The 24180-nt window shown below is 40.1% G+C and overlaps 2 protein-coding genes across 3 annotated transcripts in view; one reads left to right on the top strand and one right to left on the bottom strand.

Annotated features, from left to right (window-relative positions):
• LOC148372536 (electroneutral sodium bicarbonate exchanger 1-like) overlaps window positions 1–21688 on the top strand; it is a 29353-nt gene extending 7665 nt beyond the window's left edge. Inside the window, exons 7-25 of one of the 2 annotated variants that reach the window (XM_088327147.1) lie at window positions 2183–2292; window positions 2599–2756; window positions 2864–2951; window positions 3021–3167; window positions 4966–5060; window positions 5263–5437; window positions 5546–5679; window positions 10789–11034; window positions 11505–11613; window positions 11688–11849; window positions 11962–12075; window positions 14226–14387; window positions 14481–14732; window positions 14810–14878; window positions 16892–17065; window positions 17128–17262; window positions 17790–17884; window positions 17948–18046; window positions 21503–21688. In XM_088327147.1, coding sequence (XP_088183273.1) covers window positions 2183–2292; window positions 2599–2756; window positions 2864–2951; window positions 3021–3167; window positions 4966–5060; window positions 5263–5437; window positions 5546–5679; window positions 10789–11034; window positions 11505–11613; window positions 11688–11849; window positions 11962–12075; window positions 14226–14387; window positions 14481–14732; window positions 14810–14878; window positions 16892–17065; window positions 17128–17262; window positions 17790–17884; window positions 17948–18046; window positions 21503–21578 — 2600 coding nt within the window. In that variant the 3' untranslated portion in view covers window positions 21579–21688. Of the gene's footprint in view, window positions 1–2182; window positions 2293–2598; window positions 2757–2863; window positions 2952–3020; window positions 3168–4965; window positions 5061–5262; window positions 5438–5545; window positions 5680–10788; window positions 11035–11504; window positions 11614–11687; window positions 11850–11961; window positions 12076–14225; window positions 14388–14480; window positions 14733–14809; window positions 14879–16891; window positions 17066–17127; window positions 17263–17789; window positions 17885–17947; window positions 18057–21502 lie in introns of both variants that reach the window. The other variant, XM_088327146.1, reaches the window with a different exon arrangement.
• LOC148372537 (complement C1q tumor necrosis factor-related protein 4-like) lies at window positions 6059–10339 on the bottom strand. Its single transcript, XM_088327148.1, has 8 exons — window positions 10173–10339; window positions 10043–10093; window positions 8008–8136; window positions 7666–7945; window positions 6854–6942; window positions 6741–6791; window positions 6535–6663; window positions 6059–6390 (listed from the first exon to the last, which is right to left on the bottom strand). The coding sequence occupies exons 1-8, from the start codon at window positions 10306–10308 to the stop codon at window positions 6107–6109; spliced, it is 1149 nt and encodes a 382-aa protein (XP_088183274.1). The 5' UTR covers window positions 10309–10339; the 3' UTR covers window positions 6059–6106.
• Window positions 21689–24180: the final 2492 nt, after the last annotated feature.

Genomic DNA, 24180 nt, shown 5'->3' with positions numbered 1-24180 from the left:
CCCCCGAAATGCGCTCTATAGTCCAGAATTTACGGTAATTCTTTTTTTTTTTGCAGAATGCATTCTGAGAAACAAAGTTCAGACAACAAAAATATTTTCATAAACAGCGGGGCAAATACGTATTTAGTTACCCACCAATTTATGCAAGTTCTCCCGCTTGAAAAAAATTAGAGAGACCTGTAATTGTCAACATGGGTAAACCTGAACCATGAAAGACAAAATGTGGGAAAAAATGAATATCACATTGTTTGATATTTTAAAGAATTCATTTGCAAATCATTGTGGAAAATAAGTATTTAGTCATTACCAAATGTTAAGCTCAATACTTTGCTATGTATCGTTAGTTTTGCAATAACAGAGGCAAAACATTTTCTGTAACTATTCACAACCTTTTCACACACTGTTGGTGGTATTTTGCAGACATGGGGACTTGAGACTTAGTGACTTGGACTCGAGTCGACTCGAGTCGCTGTTTTTATGACTTGTGACTTGACTTGGACTTGGCAATCTAAGACTCGGGACTTGACTTGTGACTTGACTTGCCCAAGAAAAAAATACTTGGGACTTACTTGGGACTTGAAGGTGAAGACTTGAGACTTACTTGAGACTTGCACATGTGTGACTTGGTCCCATGTCTGGTATTTTGGCCCATTTCTCCATGCGGATCTTCTGTGAAGCAGTAAAGTTTTGGGACTATTGTTGGGCAACACAAACTTTAATATCTCTACACAGATTTTTTATGGGGTTAGATCTGGAGACTGACCTTGAAATGCTTCTTACGAAGCCACTCCTTTGTTGCCCTGGCTGTGTGTTTGGGATCATTGTCATGTTGAACGAACCAGCCACATCTCATCTTCAAGGCCCTTTCTGATGAAAAGAGAGTTTCACTCACCATCTCCCGATAGAAAGCCTGATCAATTAATTTTATTACACAAATCAGTTGTTGGGTCCCTTTGCAAAAAAAACACCCCAAAGCATCATGTTTCCATCCCTATGCCTCACAGTGGGGATGGTGTTCTTCGGGTGCAATACAGTATTCTTTTCCCTTTAAACACGAGGACCTGTGTTTCTACCAAAAAGTTCTATTTTGGTTTCATCTGGCCATCACACACGCTCCTAGTCCTCATCGAAATGCTCTCTGGCAAACCACAGACGGGTCTGGATGTGTACTGACTTCAGCAGGGGGACATGTTTGGTCGTGCAGGATTTGAGTCCCTGGCGTGTTACTGATAGTAGCCTTTGTTACTGTGGTCCCAGCTCTGTGTAGGTCATACACTAGGTGTGTGATTCTGGGATTATTGCTCACAGTTCTTGTTATAATTTTGACGCCAGGGGGTGAAATCTTGCATGGAGCCCCAGATCGAGGGAGATTAGAGCTGGTCTTGTACGTCTCCCATTTTCTAGTTATTGCTCCACTGTTGATCTATTTACACCAACCATTTTACCTGCTTGGCGCTCGGCATTAGGGGTTGGAATTGGGGGGTTTGGTCACCTAATTACTCCCAACACATTAGTTGGGTTGAGCGAGGGGGCTGGGAATCCCCTCCTCTGTATCAATCTTCCAGAAAGAGTCAGAAAAGACTCTAGCCACCTCCCGCTATGGGGATATGGCTTCTGGCTGATTCAGTCTCCCCAGCCTGTCTACAATTTTTGTGTCTTTTGACAGCTCTTTGGTCTTGGCCATAGTGGAGTTTGGAGTGTGACTGACTAAGGTTGTGGACTAGAGGTGACGTAATACTTATTTTCCACTCTAATTTTTAAATAAATTCTTTAAAAGTAAAACAATGTGATTTTCTGTTTTTTTTTTTTTTACCCCATATTCTGTCTCTCATGGTTGAGATTTAGCCATTTTAATAATTACAGGCCTCTCTAATTTATTCAAGTGGGAGAACTTTGGTGGTTAAAATCACTGTATCCAGAATTCGGCCATTTGCGAAAGGTATATAATCAGCACCCACTCTTGAATGTCCTTGATTTCATGTTTTCTTATTGACAGTTTTTTAAAGGGTAAAAAAAATGAATCAAATTAATTTGATTTATTGTCCAGCTCTATCATACATACATACAAACGGTGAACAGAAAAAAAGGTGTAGCAGGGGGGATTTTTTTTAATTTATTGTAGATTTTTGTTGATTTGTGGGCTTTGAAGTTCAACATTAAAAAAGTTTTCCTGCTTCAACAGGTCTTCCTTCATCCCCCCAATCAGTTTCTGAAAACCTGGACACAAATAGGGTGACGGGAGGTGGCCTCAACATTGATAGTGGTGAAAACAGCGCTGTGAACTTCAGCAAGGTGAAACAAACCATGAAATACATTTAAGGATGGCAGATCACTGGTCCTCTAATGCCAAAAGTGCTGCCATTTTTTTATTTTTCCCTCCAGCTCATTGGACCATTAGGATCATTGTTAGATTTCTATAGAACTTCATGATGAGTTTTAATATAGTTACATGGGTATAGTTGAGTATAGTTACTGAAAAATATATTACAAAACAAACACATTATTCTCAGAAAAAAATAAATGAAATCGCCGATGCAGAACCACAAAATAATCAAAACTAATAGGATTGCTGACTGTGGCCTGTCACATACACTTAAGATGGACATGAACTTCATGAGGAAGATCCCTCCTGGTGCTGAAGCCTCTAATGTTTTGGTGGGGCAAGTGGACTTCCTGGAAAAGACCATTGTTGCCTTTGTTCGACTGGCACCAGCTGTGCTCCTTTCTGGACTCACTCAGGTGCCTGTGCCCACAAGGTTAGCTCATTCACGTTCCAAGTTGAAGGCCATATGACATAACTCAAAATCGCCAAGAGTAGGACTTGTTTGTCAAACAAAAAAGCTATCGTACCTTTGCCAAATAGGTTCCTCTTCCTTCTACTTGGCCCGTTTGGTAAAGGACAACAGTACCACGAGATTGGACGCTCCATGGCAACACTGATGACAGACGAGGTATAGAGGCTAGAGACTCACATGACTTTAGAGAAGTTTTTGAAGATTTTTCTCATGGTAATTCCCAAGATCTTCCATGACGTGGCATACAAGGCCAAGAATTGTAAAGACCTCCTGGCAGGAGTTGATGAGTTCCTGGATCAAGTCACTGTGCTCCCGCCGGGTGAGTGGGACCCTAGCATCCGCATTGAACCGCCAAAGAACGTCCCTTCTCAGGTTTGTGAACACAGGAGCTTAATGCTAATGCTAACAATTACATTTGTTAACCACTTGGAAGTTAGTGTCTAGTGTTTGAAACCTTGTTTATGGTTTCAAAATAACACTTTTAGACAAGCGGTAAAGGTATCAAAAAATGTTTTTTAAATCACAATCAACATTTTAAAAGTTTACAACCAGATTTTGGTTTTGAATTGGTTAGGCTTAGGGTTTTGAGAAAAAAACATAGGGGTTTAAACCAGAGGTCTCAAACTTAATTGATAGAGGCAAAGCCTGGGTGAGGTTGGGCCGCATCAGGATTTCCATAACAACAGCACTGATAAAAAAATTCCAATGTTTTCAAATAATTTTATTTTTAACATCAAATAATGAAATAAATAAAAAAATGAAAATGATCACACAGCCAATACAGACTATCGAAGAAATCAGATTTTAACTGACTGACTGGCTGAATAGAAAAATTAATTATTTTTATTTAGTTTCAAATGTCTGTATTAATAGTTATTTAACCTAAAACGTTCTGAACTTGAATATAGCATAAAACCAGAACTGTTCTGAACAAGGCTTATCTTATCTACGTCTTGCTGCTAGAGACCTAGCAGCCCTTCTTCCCACAAAGCCGAGCCACATTTGACTTGAGGGAAGAAGCAGTGGATACCCTCAGTAGGGCTTGAATATGGACATCAGTATGTCTGGACCTGTACTTGGACTCTTTCAAGTTCTAAATGGAGAAGAACTTCTCACACAAGTATGTGCTCCCTAAAAGGCACACGGTCCGCTCGAACACTCGGGAATGTTGAGGCAAGCTGGGTGTCAACTCCCTCAAAATTTTCCCAACCTTGTCTCCACTCACCTCCCTGAACTTAGCTTTGAGTGCAGAGTTGCACTGCTAGTCAATGAGCTCCATTTAAAGCACAGGAGGGGCATCTTGCATATCAAAGGAGAAGTCATAATATGTATTTTGACAGTGATGGTGTCATTGACGCTCTTATTTTGACAGGGAGTCAGTGAATGTGTGTTTTTGGTTCGGCCAATAAATCATAGTGATGTAGTGTGGTGTGTATGGTGACCTTCTTCGGTCAAGTCAAGTTCAGGATGACCTAAGAAGCTGTCATGCTCTCTTTCAAACACAGAGAACAAGACGTGAAAGACCTTTCTGTTTATCATTTTCCACGCAGTTCAAGCATTTGAAAGTTGGATACTTTTAACAGGAGCATTTTCTTTGCGATTTACTCGTACAGTATGCAGGGCTCCGCCCTGGTTTATTCCTGGACGCTGGCTATTTCAGCTGAAAATGAAAATCTCCATTCTGATCCCTGAGTATGAGCAGTAGCTTTTGCCGCAATTGAATAGAAAAAGTTTGACTCGCAGCACCTACAATGTGTAGGTCGGAGTTTCTGAGAAGAACAAACACACAGCAATGGAATGAATGTGGAGAAATGAATGAATGCGTGAGTAAGGCACTGGACAGCCTGGCCGATGTCCCGCCCACCAGAGCCATATACCTAACAATGATTGGTTCATTCAGCTCCGCACACAACAGGTGTCATTCATGTAAATGTAGCTAATGTACATTCTTTTATATCCGCAAACACTAAGTAATTGTGGCTGCATTTATGAGATATTTTTTCCCAGTTTTGAGGTCTGTCTAATTAATTGGCAGAGAGGTATACTTATCAAAATTGCCACATTAACATTCATATTAAGGTGAGGGCCAATAACGAAACGTGGGCCAGGAGTTTGAGACCCCTGGTTTAAACAATTTATAACGTCCAAAAGCTACCCTTTGTCTCTTTAGGAGAAGCGGAAGATTCCTTCAGCCCCAAACCATACCCCTGACATCATCGACAAGGCGGACCATGAGGTTGGCCCAGAACTGCAGAGGACAGGAAAGTTAGTATTCAGCCGACTTCAAATTGTGTCTTTATGTGCTACTACCAAAGGTTAAAGAAAAAAACAACATGTGAATTATCTCCATGATTTGGTTGTTCTAGTTTTAGGGTTTTTTTAAATTATGTTTACAGCTTTTCTTTTCAAACGTGTACAAGTAATTAAGGGAAAATTTTTTAATTTTTTTTGGGCATACGTGAACCAGGTTATTTGGTGGTCTGGTCAAGGACATCCGGAGAAAGGCCCCCTTTCTGCTCAGTGACCTGACAGATGGCTTCAGGCTGCAATGTTTGGCATCCATCCTCTTTCTGTACTGCGCTTGTATGTCGCCTGTCATCACCTTTGGAGGCCTGCTTGGTGAAGCCACTCAAGGGAATATAGTAAGAACTACAGAGTCACTCTATATCAATACAAGTAAGGGCTTTAAAATGGAGAAGTCCTCTGTGAGACCATCCCACTGAGCTACATGTTGCATCTGTGTATTATAGAGTGCCATTGAGTCTCTGTTTGGGGCTTCCCTGACAGGCATGACCTACTCCTTATTTGCGGGTCAGCCTCTCACCATTCTGGGCAGCACTGGTCCTGTTCTGGTCTTTGAAAAGATCCTTTTCAAGTTCTGCTGGTGAGTTGGTTCCAACTGTCATTTCAGTGTTGTATGGAGAAATGCTTGATATGATGACTCCCCCTTTTGGAGTCCACTAAAGGCTGACAGAAATCTGTTATTTTTGCCTTGTGGATTATTGGTTCTGTAATTTTTATATAAAGCCCTGATTTGGAAACAAGATTTTTAGATTTGCTGTCTGTTAATAATTTATAACAACTAATTACAAACAGAGCTGGTGCTGCCAGAAAATAAAAATTCTCAATGGAACCGTTTGCAGCTACAAACTATTAACAATCTAATTGGTAACCAAACCAATACTATTACTCTGGAGGAAGATTTGAATAGGTTTATTAAAATAATACCATCTCAAAACAAGAAGCCAGAAAAAGAGCAGCAATTTGTTTTGCATTTTTATTGCATGTTGAGAAGGACGCTTAGTTGACGCTTACAGGGGGAAGAGCAAGAACCCACTGAAGGTGCTGTGGTGGTTGCTGTTATCCCAGATCTGTGTGTTGTGCGACAAATGCAGGGAAAGCTTGTCTCCTTTCTCCAACAGCAGCGTGGCACCGTTAGACGCCGTGTCACTGCCTTCACCTGAGGGCTGCTCATGTGCGATGAGCTGCACTCTGGCGTCGTTTTTTTTCAGGATGGCACTCATGGGAAAGTCAGTGGGTGCGTTGGCGGTAAAGCGGATGTAGTAGACGCCACGTACTGGCGCAGTGAAATAACCTGGGGGACACAGTAGCCTCGCATTAAGAGTTCTCCAAAAAAGCCTTCATAAGAACCCAAGGAGAAGCTCATCAATTAACTTCAATAAAGTTTCTTGACCCATAATGCCTGCTAGGTACACGATGGAGAAAACTAATCACATACCTGTTTCAGGGTTGTACGCTTCACCCACGTTGGTGAGGACTTCCTTATAGAGGAGCTTCTTCTCTCCGGATGTGGTCTTCTGGAGGCCATTACCACCCAGAGAAGCCGCAAATGCCACCTTGGGCACATCTATGGCAAAGAGATATTCAGGGAGTCACTAGGAGATCTTTGTCACCAAGCAGAATGATCATTATCTCCAGACTGACTTCTCATCTTTCTCAGCTCCATCTCCGTGCCCTCCATTCGTTCTTTGAGTTCTACAAGCACACCGTGATTAGTTCTGCATTAACAGCATAGTGTGTTGGGTAAAGACAAATACCTGTGTTTTCCGTCTGGAGCTGTGTCATCGAAACTTTAAGACTCTTTAGCTCGGACTCCATGTCAAACTCTTTTGGAGCTTCGTCAATCCTTTAAAGACAACATTTAGAGAAAGCAGATCAGTGGGACGTTTGGACTGGTAGTGGAACCGTAGACGTGAGTCAAATGGCCTTGAAATAAAAGCTCCCATACAGTTTTGCATCCAAAGAATTCCTAGTCTCAAATTGTTTGCAGAGCAAGCCAATGTCATAATTTGAAAATAAGCATTTTAGTTTATTGAACATGAAGTGGTTTTCTCCTCCTAATTCATCTACAGTATTTAGAAAAAAATATTCTCAAACCTTTCTCTTTTATGCACCCCTGGTGATATTTTTTACTCCAGTATCCCCTTAAACATTGCTTGAATGAGAATGTTTGAAAAGTTACACTGCAATAAATAGAGGAGAGGGATGGGTGCTGCCAGACTGTACTTTTCCCGAGAAGTGGTACCCTAAAGGCCCAAGAGATCAATGAACCTTGAACTCCCTTTAAACACGTTTAACTACTCTCCAGTGATATTTGAACCCCCATTTGAGAACAACTGATTTAGACCATTATCAGGGTCCTTTATAGCTACCTGATGCGTTAGTTTTATCATTTAGATGTGTTTGAGGAGTAAACCTCTGAAACACGGAGGAGCTCTGGTCTTTGACAACTGTGATTTTATCATACACTAAGGGACTAAATGACTGCCCAGTAAAATTATCTTTGCTAGAAAATGACATTAAGATGAACATTAAGGATATTGGGTAAATGCTCAAATGACTTCCATACAGTGGGAAAACCAGGAATCCGCTGAAGGTGCTGTGGTGGTTGCTGTTGTCCCAGATCTGTGTGTTGTGCCAGAGCACCATCTTCAGTTTGTCGCCTTTCTCCAGCAGAAGAGCAGCACCGTTGGACGCCGTGTCACTTCCTTCCCCGGACGGCTGTTCATGGGCAATGAGCTGGATCTGAGCACCGTTTTTGTACATCACAGAGCTCATGGGGAAGTCGGTTGGTGCGTTGGCGGTGAAGCGGACGTAGTAGACGCCACGAATAGGTGCGGTGAACTCGCCTGAAGGACGAAGACGTTAGTGACCAGAGTGATGTGTCTTGTAAGGGGATGTACAGGCTTACCTGTCTCTGCGTTATAAGCTCCGCCAATGTTAGTCAGAACCTCCCTGTAGATGAGGTCTTTGTTCCCAAGCGTCGTTTTCTGAGCACCGTTTCCACCAAGGGAGGCAGCAAAGGCAATTTTAGGAGTTTCTGTTAGGATTTAATTTAGGGGTTATCGTATCTTACACATATCACGTTCAATATTTTTCCATTGATCATGTTGTTGTTATTACCGGCGAGCAAAGCGAGAGTGGTAATCAAGTTTTTGTTTGTGATCTAGGAATATATATATATATATATATATATATATATATATATATATATATATATACTGTATATATACTGTATATATACTGTATATACAGTAAGACCTCCGTTATCGCGGTTAATGGGGACCAAAACCACCCGCGATAAGTGAAAATCCGCGAAGTAGCGGCGCACCTTTAAAAAGACAAAAAAAAAATATATATATATATATATATACATATATATATATATATATATATATATATATACATATATATACATATATATACATATATATATTTTTTATTTTTTTATTTTTTTTAGACCCGGTTAATGGGGACCAAAACCACCCGCTAAAAGTGAAAATCTGCGAAGTAGCGACGACCCTTCAAAAAAAAAAAAAAAAAACAACATTTATTTATAATTTTTTTTTAGACCCGGTTAATGGGGACCAAAACCACCCGCTAAAAGTGAAAATCTGCGAAGTAGCGACGCCCCTTCAAAAAAAAAAAACCCAAAAAATCTCATCTCATCTCATTATCTGCACCGCTTATCTTTATTAGGGAGACGCCGCGTCCGCCAAACTCGCTCCGTCGTGCGGCCCGGGAGTGACCTCCGCCGAAATTTTTATTTTTTTTTAATTTTTTTTTTTAACCATTACAGACCGCGAAGCTCTGAAGCCGCGAACGTCGAACCGCGAAGTAGCGAGGTCCCACTGTATATATATATATATATATATATATATATATATATATATATATATATATATATAAACTTGTTCTTTTATTTTTTTGTCTGATTGTCTGTCCACTTAAGAAAAGGGCAAATGTTTTTAGATATGACCACCATCTTTGTTTGTTTGTACATGATTCAGATTGAATCGTTTCTTGTACATGATTCAATTGTTTGTTTGTTTGTACATGATTCAAATTGAATCGTTTCTCCGGCGCCGTCACGAATGGCAGCCACTCCAGCAGCTCCCGTGTTATTTTCGATTGTTCTCAGTTATTTTCGATTGTTCTCAGCTTAGGGATGCTGCTGGAAAAGTGAATTTCCCTTCGGGGATGAATAAAGTATCTATCTATCTATCTATCTATCTATCTATCTATCTATCTATCTATCTATCTATCTATCTATCTATCTATCTATCTATCTATCTTTTACAGGCAGTCAGATAGTTTACAATAGATTTGAAAAATGCCCAAAAAACCATGACTCAGCTATTTTGGCTTTGTTGACATTTTTTCACAGAAAGACTCTCTCCCAGGCCAAAACAACTTTGAATATCAATACCATTTTTTACAGGTAGGTTACCCCTGATGTCTTGGCATTTTTAGTTTTGCTGACTCAACAGCTTTCTTAAAAAGACGTTCAACTCTCCTAGGCTAGAAAAAGTTTGGTCTGGACTGAGTCTTGTTCTTTGGGTTTTTCCATTCTCATGTGCTAATAACTGAGCAAAAATGGGAAATGCCACCCAAAAATGGTTTCGCGTCTCAACGCAGGCGATGTTCTAATGGTGCACTGCCACTAGTTTGTTTATGGCTGCAAGCTAGGGATTCCTGCTCCGATCTTTCAGTCTGACAGTCTGCACAAGGCCTGAATGACTCAATAGGGATGGATTGAATATGTTTTTTTTTTCTCTGTAAACTTAAACTATGTCACTATGTCAAACTAGATGTCCATAGCAAGTATGTAATAATGCATTTTTATTATATAAATATGCAACTACTGCATGAAACAAGCCTCTTATACTTTAGTTGGAAAACAGTTTTGAGACATGAAGGGGTTTTTATTCTAAAACCTTGCTCACCTTGGATTGTGTTAATTTCCCTCTCAGCCCTCTCCAGACGATGCATCATGGCTGTTACCACAGAGACACACAAGTCACACTGAGCATGAGTCAACAATTCTGTTTGCAAAGTTTCAGTGACAGACGTCACCTCGTCTTTCGGCTTTGAGCTCCTCCATAGCCGTTCGGACACTTTCCAGTTCGGCCCGGCGGTCCAGTGGCTGAGCCGGGCTGCATTGTGCAACCACCGCCGAAAGCAACAGCACAAATGCCACACGTACAAACATGATGATGGACTGGAGATGCAAGAGTAGCTTTTCTGAATTTATAGGAGACAGGAAGCGGTCTCTGTGCCAACAGTTTTTGACCCGTCAATATTGACTTTGATAAGAGGCGAACGTTTGCACTTATTTGTGTTGTTACAGCATACATACGAGACAAGTATTGATGCAGTCAAGGTCCAGCTATCCAAAAATCTACTATACTGTTTGAAAATGAACTTGACAGCAATCGATTTGACACAACAAACCTCAGAACTTTTAGTCTAGCTTGTGGAATGCTTACTCAAAGGTCCCTGGCAGTCTGGCCACATGACCTGCATTTAAATGCTGTTAACTAGATTATTGTGCAACCGTCATTTTAATTATCCAAATATGTAAAGGGCAGTTTGTCTGAGAGATGTCCCCCTATTATGTGGTGTATCTTATCTTCAGCTTTGTGCAGTGTGAAAAGTATGTGAAAGGTATTGTTGGAAATGCTTTCCTCAGTGACTACGGCATGTGCTACCTGTCCCTGCGGAGCAGCATCGGGCTGTGGACGGCATTCCTGTGCCTGCTGCTGGTGGCCACTGATGCAAGCTCCTGGGTCTGCTACGTCACACGCTTCACCGAGGAGGCCTTTGCCACACTCATCTGCTTCATCTTCATCTATGAAGCCTTGGAGAAACTTAGGCACCTGGGGCATGTTTACCCGATTAACAATGCCAACATACTGGATAACTTGACCTTCTACACGTAAGTCAGAACTCAAAAGAAATCTCCCTTCCGAGGATCATGTGAATAGAATGGAATAGAATATACCTTTATTGTCATTGTTACAAAATGTTGTGACAACATATTGTGACAACGAAATTGGGCATGACACTCCAGGTTCACACCTTCACAGTGAGGTAAAGATACCAAGAAGATAAGGAACAAAGAAGATAAGGTTATAAAACAAGGAGGATAAGGTTATAGATATAATTTACACCATTGACCACCATCTTTTACAGGCAGATAGTTTACAATAGATTTGAAAAATGCCAAAAAGACATGACTCAGCTACGGAAGGGAGATTTAATTTATTTTTGGACCATAAATTGGAATCAAAAATACAAGGCAACTAAAATACTAAAGCAAATCAAACCCCTTTCCTACTTACCTCTGTGCTTCTTGTATCAATTAGCAATTGACAGTTCTCAACCTCGCTTGTTCTTGTGCTCCAGTTGCGAATGTTCTCAACCCGCCAACATATCATCTGAGATGCGTCAGATATGGAGAAGCTGGGGCTACAACTCGTCAGAGAGCATCCCGTGGGAGCAGCTAACTGTTAAGGTGATTCAAAATCATTGTGCATGTCAATGCAGCATTAAAAAGAACACCTAGCTAAACTTCTCCTTCCCTTGCAGCATTGTCAAAATTTCCGTGGTGAGTTTTTAGGCTCGGCCTGCAGTCACGCTGGTCCCTTCGTCCCTGACGTCCTCTTTTGGTCCGTCATTCTTTTCTTCACTACCTTCTTCTTGTCAACATTTTTTAAAAACTTCAAGAACAAGAGCTTTTTCCCCACTAAGGTGGGTTCAACTTTGTGTGATTTTCAGGCTTTCACACCTAACATATACCTCTGTTACTTGACTGGCAATCTACCTAGGCACACATAAAAATGTAAGAATATTTGTTTCACAGGTTCGATCGACCATCAGTGACTTTGCCATCTTCCTGACCATCTTGTTAATGGTATTGATAGATTATCTAGTGGGAATCCCATCTCCCAAACTCAGCGTTCCAGATCGCTTCCAGGTAAGGTTGAATCATTGACCTCTAAAATGAGGCGGGGACATAAATGACTAAATCTGAAAGGCTAATGTGAAAAAAAAAGTGAGAATAAAGGCAGTTCTTGGGATTATCGGTATGTTTCACATCACTCTTGTAAACAATGAACAATGTTGAATAGGATTATTAACATAAACTTCCATTCCGATAAGTGGCTATGATAGAGAAGATACATTTTTGCTGAGTCTGAATTTATGTAGTAGTGGGAAAAACATGGCAGGGAATTTTGTTTGCTAAAGCTACAATAGTTAAGGCAGGGGTCAGCAGCCTGCACCTCTTTAGCACAAGCAAGTTTCTCCCTGGCGCTTTTCCAAAAATGTTTACAAATTGAAAAAGATGGGGGAGGGAAACATATTTTTGTTTTACTATGGCGTCTGTAGGACAAACATGACAAACACTTTTTACATTGTTGTACAAATATGTAGATTAAATACTACATTTCAACTAGGGTTGTAACTATGAGCTGGTATGAGTTTCCCTCCTCTTTGCTTGTTTTTTCCTACCCGTGTCCCCTGTGTATGAGCCAACTGTCCTGCCTAAACCACGCACCTTTTGTGTGACCCGCCATGGACCCCAAAGGTAAAAAGAAAAAAACAACTGCACAGAAATCAAACTTACACTGTATTAATATGGTTTAATTTATTTCACTTTTCAGAAGGTTGCTACATTATTTTTTATAAATGCATGCTGCATTTTATCCCACTTTTTGTTTCCCAGACATTAGCGTAACCATCCCGTTTTCGAAAATGCACAAACACCCTCAAATTCAACAGGATAATCTTAAATAGGATGAAAACACTAGATGAAAATAAGTAAAAAAAAAAATGTGAATAATGTAGCGTTGGAAATACTCCAGATCCTTGAAATGGTTCAGTCCATTTGATTGCTAGTACCGCTCTCACCTCGCTCCTCTTTCGCTCAGCTAGTGTCACTTGAGGCATAGCGTCGGAGTGCTAAAAAGTAAATTGTAGTGTGGAATTATAAACCGTTGAATAGAATGAACGTAAATTCTAGGCTTCTTTTACTGTGAGTGTATGTGTGTGTGTACTCTATTAGAAAACTGGGCATGGTGTGGTAATAGTGTTTTCTGCTAACCACTAAGTGCAATGAGTTGTTCAAAAATGGTAAGTGGCACTCTTGAACAGTATGGAATGATCCTAAATGACTTTAAGTGAAATGAAAAAATATATATTTTTAACCTGCCAATCAGGGTGCTCAGCTCCCCAGAAGCTCTAAACCTAAAATCACTCCTGTGCCCAGATAAGGGACAGATAATGCACGTTTGTTGATATTTTTTCAAATCTTCAAAATGAAAAAGAAATAAAATATTTGAAATTTTAATCGCATTTCTTAGATTTTATCGAAACAATTAAACACACCGTAATTCATTAATGTAGTCGCAAAACAGAGAAGTCACGTGGTGCGTCAATTACCAAAGAATGTACTGCATCCAACTTTTATTTTGATTGTAGGCTAATATAGATACATACATCATGTGTTGCCTTTATCATAAGGCGTATATAAGGCTAATATAAGGCTTTTAATCTTGTGTGGCTGCTGAAAAAAGAGTCCAATACAGACGGCTCTTTCAACATTTTGGGTGGCTGACCTTTGAGTTAAGGTAGTTTACAGAGATTTAATGAATTTCAAATTCTGTCGTAAACCCACTCTTAAAACACATGGAACAATAGTGTTTTTAAACTAAAAAAAAAAAAAAAAACATTTCTTTAATACAAGATGACTTAATATTTTGCTTTTCTGACAATATGACATAATTTAACATTTTAACGGGTAATGACATGGTCCTTCGGGGTTGTTAAGTACAATATCGCAGTTTTTTCGGAGTTACTTTTAACTGATACACCAACTTTTGAGGGCAGTGCTGGAAACAGAATGTCCGATTCAGGGCATTTTTTAAAACTGACTTTTTTTCTCTGTTTCTTCACATCAAAGTTACAAAATTTAAAAAATAGAACTTATTTGTGAAAAACAGCCCATGAAGTTGGGTCAAATACACCCAAAAAGTCAATCTGTCTTAATTTTCTCCTCACAACTTTTTTTAACGCATTTTCAGTTCAAACACAGTTTCTACATTATTTTGTTGTTGTGTGTCTCAGCCCACTTCCAACAATCGTGGCTGGCTCATTTCGCCACTAGGCCCCAACCCTTGGTGGTCTCTACTGGCCACCAGCATCCCTGCTGTGCTCTGCACCATCCTTATCTTCATGGACCAGCAGATCACGGCTGTCATTGTCAACAGGAAGGAAAACAAGCTGACGGTGAGGCTCGGCTTACTGTGACACATTTCCAGTTTTTCAGTTTAGGGAATTAGAACCACCACTTAACCCTCAGTGGGTGCGTGCTTCCTCCAGAAAGGTTGCGGCTACCATCTGGACCTGCTGGTCGTGTCGTTGATGATAGCTGTGTGTTCTGTAATGGGCCTGCCGTGGTTCGTGGCAGCAACAGTTCTCTCCATCACGCACGTCAACAGCTTGAAGCTTGAATCAGCTTGTGCAGCTCCTGGCGAGCAGCCCACGTTTCTGGGCATACAGGAGCAGCGAGTCACCGGCTTCATGATCTTCTTACTCATGGGTTGCTCCGTTTTCATGACGTCTGTCCTCAAGGTGAGGTGCACGCTGGCCGTCTGAGCGGATGTTTCTTGCACTGGGATGTTTTCACTGCCTTTTTTCGTATAACTCAGTTCATCCCGATGCCCGTCCTGTATGGTGTCTTCCTCTACATGGGCGTATCATCTCTTAAAGGCATTCAGGTGTGTGTATTAGTTCATCTGGCCTCTGTCTGTGATAAACACTACATGAATTTTAGTTTCCTTAAACTCTTGTGTAGGGTTGTACAGCAAAATGAATAAAAAAGGTGACGTTACTTAAGCATTTGCATGTTTTTAAGAACATACAGTAATCCAGGTCAAACATCTCTAACATGTCTCATTTTGCAACTTATATAAGAACACTATGTCTGGTGTCTCCTGGAATCCTTTTTATTTTTACATGAAATAAAGCATAAAAGTATTCCTTTGAAGTTGCTGGCTTTATTATTGTACTGTTCTCAGCTCAGGGATGCTGCTGGAAATGTGAATTTCCCTTTGGGGATGAATAAAGTATCTATCTATCTATCTGGTTAACCCAAACCCCCATCCCTAAAGGAAGTGGAATGAAGAAAAAGCAATTACTAAATAGATGAAAGGTGAAACAGTTGTAGAGGGGTATTGGTTTGTGTTTTGTTTCTGTGTTTTTGTTCATGATTTATTTTTAAATTTAATTTCTGAAGCTCTGTTCAGTTCTTCTGCTTTATCATAATTATTTTAATTGAATGATTTTCTTTAAGGGCAGCACGGCGTTGCAGTGGTTAGCGTGTGTGCGGCACAGTTCTGAGGTCATGGGTTCAAATCCAGCTACCAACCTCCCTGTGCGGAGTTTGCATGTTCTCCCCGTGCTTGCGTGGGTTTCCTCCCACATTCCAAAGACATGCATGTTAGGTGAATTGGCCGGTCAAAATTGTCCCTGGGTGTGAATGAGCGAGTGAATTGTCTGTCCCTGTGTGCCCTGCGACTGGCAGTTTAGGGTGCCCCCTGTCGACTGCCGGAATTTAGCTGGGATGGGCTCCAGCACACCCGCGACCCTACTGAGGATAAGCGGTGCAGATAATGGATGGATGGATGGACTTTCTTTAAATTATTTTTAGTTTGGTTTTATTCTGCGATAAGTTTTTAAAAAAATCAACTTATTTTAAATAGATTTTTTGTGAGTAGTTTATTTAGAATCAGTTAGTTTTACTGTAGTTTGTTTTCAGAGTGGCTTAGTAAGATTAAATTAGTTTTAATATTGTTTTTTTTTTTCCTGAGTCTTATTTTTTCAATGTGAATGAGTTAGATTTATTTTAAAGTGTCTTAGAGTCCATTTGTTTAATTTTTTTATATTTTAAATTCTCAATATTCTTTAATTTGTCTTTCAGTTCGGTAAGCTTTGAGGGGTTTTAGAGCTACCTAGTAAGATTCAGCTAGACTTAGGATAATTTATTGGGTTTCTCTTTTTTTTCTTCTAAAAAGAATTCTATCAAGTTAGTCTTTTTAAATAGGCTAGTTTTAAATAGTTCACTTTAAATTAATTCTTAAATGCTCTTGTATAAAATTGACAAATATGTCATGATTACCCAAGTGGAGCCACCTGGGGTAATCATGTGGCGCGCTGGAATGTGCTTCCTGATTGGTTAATGCTCCCTTTTTAAACGCGTTACGCGGAGAACTCTTTGTCGGAGGATTACTTTTTACCCCGTTTGACTCGCCTGATTTTCCTGTGTCTTTTTACTTGTTTACCTGATTCTGCATGCCTCCGATTCGACCCGCTTTCGTCCCACGCTACGATCTTTTCTTCAGTCCTGGTAAACTCGACCTGCCTTCGTCCCACGCTACGATTGATCACGTCTCCCCCTAACCCTTACGCTTCCCCAAATAAAGAACTGTACGAACGCTCTGGGGTCTCCTGCTCTGTTCTGGTCTTCCCTGACAAAATATGAATATTTAAAGACATTTTCTACCTTAATCACATATACTATTATTAACAAACATAAAAAGCAGTTGCAGATTTGTTTTTAAAAAACGCACTCTTCATGGATCTCTTAACCGCCAAGGGACGTCAGGCCACCACTTCCTGTGGTGTGTCTTGGGCATGTACAGCCTAGCAGAGCCCATCCCTCTCCAGGCTGTTTTTTGGTTTTGACTTGGTATGAATTTTCATATAACCCCAGTCTTGCCGGTCTTGTGCAGCTCTTTGAACGCATCCAGCTGTTCGCCATTCCGACCAAGCACCAACCGGACCTTATCTACCTTCGCTACGTGCCGCTGAGGAAGGTCCACTTTTTCACTGCTGTGCAGGTCGCCTGCCTGATGGCTTTGTGGCTTATCAAAACTTCTGCGATAGCTGTCGTCTTCCCCATGATGGTGAGATGAAGGCCAGGTCACATCCAGAAGTGATGCAATCATTTCCTTACTGTTGCTCACAGGTTCTAGCTCTGGTGTTTATCCGCAAGCTTCTGGATTTTGGCTTCAGCAAGCGAGAACTGAGCTGGCTGGATGACCTGATACCTGAGAGCAGGAAAAAAAAGAATTGCGACCAGAAAAAGAAGAGGGCGAAGGATGTGAGCACGCCCATGTTAACATTAATATTTGGGGGTGGGCGATACTGTGATTTTTGGTATTGATCTGATCAAGGTAATACAGGGAGGTATTGATTGCTTCCCATCTGATACAGATACTTTTTCCTGGAAATCTCATGATCATTGAATAATTGAACCCCTACCCCCTTGAGTTAGTTTATAATAACAATAAAACAGCCTAAAATTGTTTGGTTTGTATTAAATAGCTACAATGAAAACTTTAACACTATGAAAAACAAGTCCGAAAATACAGTTACCTTTCATTGCACAATTTTTCGAAAATAAAATCAGTAGTGCAAATAAAGTGTAACCACAATTGACTCAAGTTTGAAAGTTACAATGTATATGCTTACGACACACTAACAACTTCTTAAGACAATAGACAATAGATCCGATACAAGTATCAATAATATTGATATTTGGTACAATTTGCCTACCTTTATTAATAATGAATCTACCATGTAACCCTGAGTCCAGCAGCCATTCTGTTACTCTATTCCAAATCCCAGGTTGCTGAGTGGAATTTACATGGCGCAATGGAAAATTCTGGATTTGATGATGACGCAAAAGCCACCAAGATACGTGAGCAAAAATTGAAACTAAGGTGACTTCAAATTACAAACATCACTAGTTTTTTACATGACTAAACCTGTGTTTGTGTGGGTAGGACAGACCCGTCTGAGGTGAACATCTCTTGTGAGTTGGGTAAAAGAGGCTTCTGCAAGTCTCTCACCATGACAGAAGACACATTTCTGAAGCCAGACAGGTCAGACTGCGTACGTATGATGTAATTGATTATGTTCTTCTTGTTGTTGAAGGTGATGCATACATCTTGAGGAGTGGTAAAAATCATATGCAGGCCACAACGGATGCCAAAATGGCCGTCCCACCGGATGGTGGTTTCATACGTTGCGGCATACGTAGAAATGCCGCATCTGTAGCTATGACACATGTCTATGCTGAAATATGTGCTACCTTTTAATAGACTATGATAGACACAAATCATCTAGTGGCGCATTATGTATATGTAAATATATTTTTAAATAAGATGGTAATGCTACAAAGTAATCATTTTTTTACTAAATACAGTAAGACTTCGGTTAATGGGGACCAATACCACCCGCGATAAGTGAAAATCCGCGAAGTAGCGGCGCATCTTTTTTTTTTCTTTTTTTTTAATTATTAGTTTTTAGACCCAGTTAATGGGGACCAAAACCACCCGCAAAAAGTGAAAATCTGCGAAGTAGCAACGCCCCTTCAAAGCTAAAAAAAAAAAAAAAAAAATCTCATCTCATCTCATTCTATGCACCGCTTATCCTTATTATTCGCGAGCGAGCCCCTAACCCGCGGCGCGGGTACTTTTTGTCAGACAGGACGAAAGGAAGACTGAGATCACTTGCGCTCGTTTCTTGGTTTTATTGAAAGGAAGGAAATGACAAGGTGGGATTCTTCGATCCGTTGGTTGGCGGATTGACGGAACTTGACAGGCGGGTGAAGGCTTGGCGGGAATGGTCGCGGACAGCCGTAATCGTACTGTTCGTAAAAGAGTTCAGGAGTCAGACCTGCAGGGCAGATATACAGAAACAGGTCGGCAACGGAGATCAATCAGAAGAGAACAGGGAGCAGGCAAAGAGTCAGAGGTACGGGCTTACTGAGCTGAAGGCAACAGGTAGCATGAGTACAATCGAACAAAGTGTTACCGGAAGCTGGGGATTTAAATATACAGGGTGCGCCAATCAGCTGTCCTGGCTGTTGGCGCCAAATCCTGAACACAGGTGTTCCCGATCCGGGTGATTGTGACACTTTTGGGCGTGATAGGCACGACACCGCGACGGCGCGTTCACGCGAGGGGGCGGGGATTTTGTACGGGAGTCGGATTTGGGCACAACACCGGCGCACGGTTTTGGTGCAGCTTCCGCTTCACCGCCGTAATGCATAATAGTCTTTGAGATCCCGTCAGCAAACGCGAGCTTTAACGTGCGCCACGAGCACCATGCTAAGCCGGGAAGGCTCTCGACTTACTCTGGCCGTACTGAGTGTACTGGTAGCCCACGGCTGCCACTGCTGGGTCCACGCGGCTTCCGCATATAGGTTATTACTCCAGAAATGCATACAAACTGGTAGCCCTTTGCACTAATTATTAACAGGGTTCCTACAGCTTAAGGTAGGTAAAATTCAAGACTTTTTATGACTTTTCTAACGCATTTGAAATCAAATTTAAGACCATGATGACAAAAAAACAATTGAAAGAAACAAAACAAATAAAACACAAATATTTCTTTGAAACAATACATTGTGCGTCGTACACATTACCTGGCACAACTTTTGGCCATGGCGAAAAACGTTGGTCGGACAGCCACTTTTCATGAAATGTACACTTTGCGGTTATGGTCCAAAATAAACGTCGTTGTCTGAAGTTGCTATGTGTATTGTGGGTAGACCTTTGGAATGGGTCTTGCTCTGAAAGGCCTAACTGAAATCACATCACCGTTTTGGTGGTTCCATCATGTAGTCACGCGATGTTGTCACAAAGGAATTTCGTGAATTATCAAAAAAAGACGATTAATAAATGTTACCAAATCTTTTTAGTCCAAACAAATATAAATCTTATTAATGTGTTCACATTTTTAAGACTTTCAAAAATTTGGATCAGAGACATTTTAATGCCAATTAAGGCCTTCTCTTTAGAATAATAAATTTAAAGCCTTTTAGACTTTTCAAGGATCTGCAGAAACCTTGATTAACAAAAAGTCAATCTCTGCCTTAAAATTGGTTGGCGAACCCTGCTCTACATACCAAAATTAACCTACTCTCTCTTGTGTTTTTGTTAACTACACCAAAGGCAGACAATTATAAATTTGGAAAGACTCCCTTGTATAATGCATTAACCCTTAACATAATCAATAGCTTAAACCAGACATGTCATAAGTCCAGAGTGGGGCCAGTTACAGCCTGTGATCAAATTTTTGCTGGCCTGCGGCCTCTGTCAAAAGATTCATGATATGTGGCCTGCTAGTAATTTTGACTGCAGTACAAAAAAAAAATCACCATTTCACCAGATGATTGCAGTGGCTCTTTGGCCAACTTGCCCCTGGCTTTCTTTGAGAATTTTAGTCAACCCCATTTCCGACATGGGGACTGTAAAAAGTTGACTATGAAAGCGGCTGCTTCCAGGACAAGTGGAAATTGGAGTATATTTTCAACAAAATCCAAAACAACTGTCTGCCTAATTTGCCACGAGACTGTGGCTTTTTTTTAAAAAAAATTAATATCAAAAGACACCGCCAGACCAAACATGCTCACTATAAATAGCTAACTGGAAACGAATGCTGCTAAAAGGTGGACCGATTGGAGGCTTAACAACAAAATAGCGCTTTTTTTACGAGACCCTGCGGGTCAAATGATTATGCCACAAAGGCGAGCTACGAGGAGCCGACACAGATCGCCAAGCACTTCAAACCTTTCACGGAGAGTTAATTTGTTAAAGACCGTTCAAAGAATGGATTTCTTTTTGTTATATCAAAGCAATGATCTATAGTTAATTATTTTTAATTTTTCCCCTTTTTCCTATTCCTTCATTCTTTTTCCTTCCTTTTTTCATTTTCATTGAATTCTTTTACTCACACATTTTCAGCTTACCGAATATGGCCCGCTTTCTGAAAAGTTTGGACACCCCTGGCTTAAAGGGACAGTGTATAATATTTAGTGCTTCCCAGTGCTACAAAAAACATTGATTTCAATACCAGGCAAAATTACATGAACTATCATACCAATGTTAATTTTTATGTAAAAAATCTTGGGTGGCGTTTTTTCTATTTATTTTATCTATCAGCCGCCATTTCTGGCATCTACCTGCTACGCAGTGATTATGTGGCACTGGTGTTCCTTTGCATTAGACAACAATGTCCTTTAGTGGGAAGATATCACACTGGGGTTTTCAATATTTATTGCAAAGTGGGGTAGGCTCAAGGCTGCTCTGAATTCATGGAGGATTTGTTTTAGAATATGATCAGAATTTTTTTTGGTCACTCTCAAAAAGACCAAAGAAATCTCGTTTGGAGCATCCATTCACCCAATACTGATCATACAAAATCCACATAATAAATATCCATAAATTACCCTACACCTTTAAATGACCCAATGTCAACACTAAAAGTGTGGACACGGCACCATAAAAACTATCATGTAGTTGAGTTTGAATTGTTCTTACTGTGCCCTACAGTTGGGTCTTTCTACCCAGCACAAGCTCGGCATTAGACAAGGACGCAAGTGCCCCGGATTTTGACACAGCGCTGTGACAACATGAAAATCTGAAGAGGACTTGGCTTGTCTTTTTAATAATCACCAAAGTGTTTTATAAATTCACATTTATTGTAAAACATATTGATATCATTCTACATATTTTAAATTATTTCCTTTCCCTCTTCATGCACTGTCCTGTTGGATATCCTGTGTGATTATATCCACTGTCAATAAATGTATTGTTTGAAACTACTTTGTTCTTTCACCAAAATACTTGATGGGTTTAAGTCTTGATTGAAGACATGCTTTGTCAAAGAAATCATGTTCTGCGCCATTACTTACAGTACCATTGAGCCCACTTGCTTTGCCAGAAACATCTTTTATTCATATTGTTGATTGTATTTTATTGCACATGTATATTTTACACTTGTTATAGCAGAGTGTTAATAGTAATTCCATATTCTTAAGCATGCAAAATGTGAGGAAATAGTACATGGTTTTTGCATAAAATAATTGTTTATGTTAGATTTCGTTTCGCAAAGAAAAATCAAGCTTGCAAGTTTAGTGGGTAAAAAAACATTTTTGTACATTTGATTTATTTTAAGTCAAGGGATGGGCGCCACCAGGCTGTACTTGCCCAAAACTCACAACAGGAAGTGGTGCCCCAACCCTGGCGGTTAAGGAATCTGTGAACGTGGAAGCTGTGGAAATTCAAAAAGTATCTTTTGACATCATAATCTGATGTACGATATAAACACCTACTTTGCAAAAACAAGTTTACAAAGGTAAAAATGGATTGGGCATGCACATCTCTGATGTCTCCTGGTCCGCTAACACCAGGGCTGAGGCGGGAAGGCCCAGCAGCAACTCCACTTTCTGAGGTTCCTCAGGAGGAACTTGGAACAGAAGTTGCTGGTGTCTTTCTATAAAGCCACAGTGGAAAGCATTTTGGTATAAGGCATTACTGTGTGGTATGCCGGGAGGAATGCAGCAGACAAGAAGAACATACTGATACTAATCAACACAGCCCAAAAGATCATCGGCTGCTCTCTGTCCAGTCTAGAAGACATTGCTGGCTTGCGATACGTAGCGAGCCATTTGTATTATAAAACATAATTCCCTCCCTGGTCACCACCTCTTTGATGTATTGCCCTCTGGTAGGAGCTACAGGTCCCTTAAAACTAGGACAGGTTCAGAGACAACTTTTTCTCCACGGCCTTCACAACTCTAAATGAAATCACAAAACTGTAAAAAATATATCTTGTAAAACTTTGAAGTTTATTCTTTTTTTGTAGTTGACAAATGAAATGATGAGGAAAAAATATATATATATATGAAATGAAAATGAAATGATGAAATGAAATGATCTGCATTTATATAGCGCTTTTCAAGTCAATGACTTCCCAAAGCGCTTTACAATGTGCTCCACATTTCCCAATAGCGGCCTTGCAGCCATGTAAGGCGCTAACCTGCTTATTGGGGGTATTAAGGGTTCAGTGTCTTACCCAAGGACACTTCGACATGTAACACGGACGAGCCGGGATTCGAACTGGGATCCCTTGATCCCAAGACGAGCGCTCTACCTCCTGTATATATATATATATATATATATATATATATATATATATATATATATATATATATATATATATATATATATATATATATATATATATATATATATATATATATATATATATATATTGCTGCTTTTTATATATGTCATTGCACCTTTGTAACAATGCACTATTATTCATCCCATTATTACCATTATTACAGTGGTTAGCACATTAGGCTAACATGCGAAAGGTCCCCGGTCGATACTGGGTGGAAACATTTGTTTTCCTGGAGAGGGATGGGGGGCCAAGAATCACCCCAGGAAATGGTGCCCCTATGATCCTAGAGGTTAAGGGATACACGCACCCACCCATACCGCTGCACACACTGGTGGTAGGCTGTGTCTAAACTCCCCCTGTTCAGAGAGACTGCTCGGAAATCTGAAAGCTGAGTGATGCCCTTGGCTGGAGTGTGGTTTTCCTGGCATTTGTCCTACTCTTGGACAATCTCCTAACAGCAGACACTTTGAGGTGCACTTTCTATCATTTTTCCATTGCTCCACAAACACCTGGAATAAAAAAAATAAGTTATGTGAAAAAATAAATGTAGAAAATCTCTCCCCTCCTACAAATGTTCATGCAAAAATGTCCACTTGCATGATATTTTTCTGATCATACAACAGCCCCAAAATAATCAAATACTCCTCTACCCCTTGTGAGAGTGTTTGGTGTTACACTTTTTAATTTATGAATCCTCAAAATACAAATGACATCAAAAATGGATTTCATTAATTCTACCAAAATAATGAACTTTAATTAATTATTTTTTATTTTTCCCCTTTTTCCTATTCCTTCATTCTTTTTTCTTCCTTTTTTCATTTTCATTGTATTCTTTAGATTCTTCCTTTACATATTTACTAATAACATTTATTACATTTGATGTGAATTAAACCGTTAGATACACAAAGTGTACAGTACTGTATTGACATTTGGACACTGACTTTTCTGTTTTTTTACTTTGAAAGGACAGCTTGTCGTTTCCTGTTATCATCCCTCGAAATAATTTAATAAAAACGTTACTTACTTTGTATCACATCTTTAC

The sequence above is a fragment of the Urocampus carinirostris genome, chromosome 2 (genome assembly GCF_059441175.1).
Source record: "Urocampus carinirostris isolate Australia breed hairy pipefish chromosome 2, RoL_Ucar_1.0, whole genome shotgun sequence".
Taxonomy (NCBI): domain Eukaryota; kingdom Metazoa; phylum Chordata; class Actinopteri; order Syngnathiformes; family Syngnathidae; genus Urocampus; species Urocampus carinirostris.
This window is presented reverse-complemented; position numbering and strand designations above follow the sequence as displayed.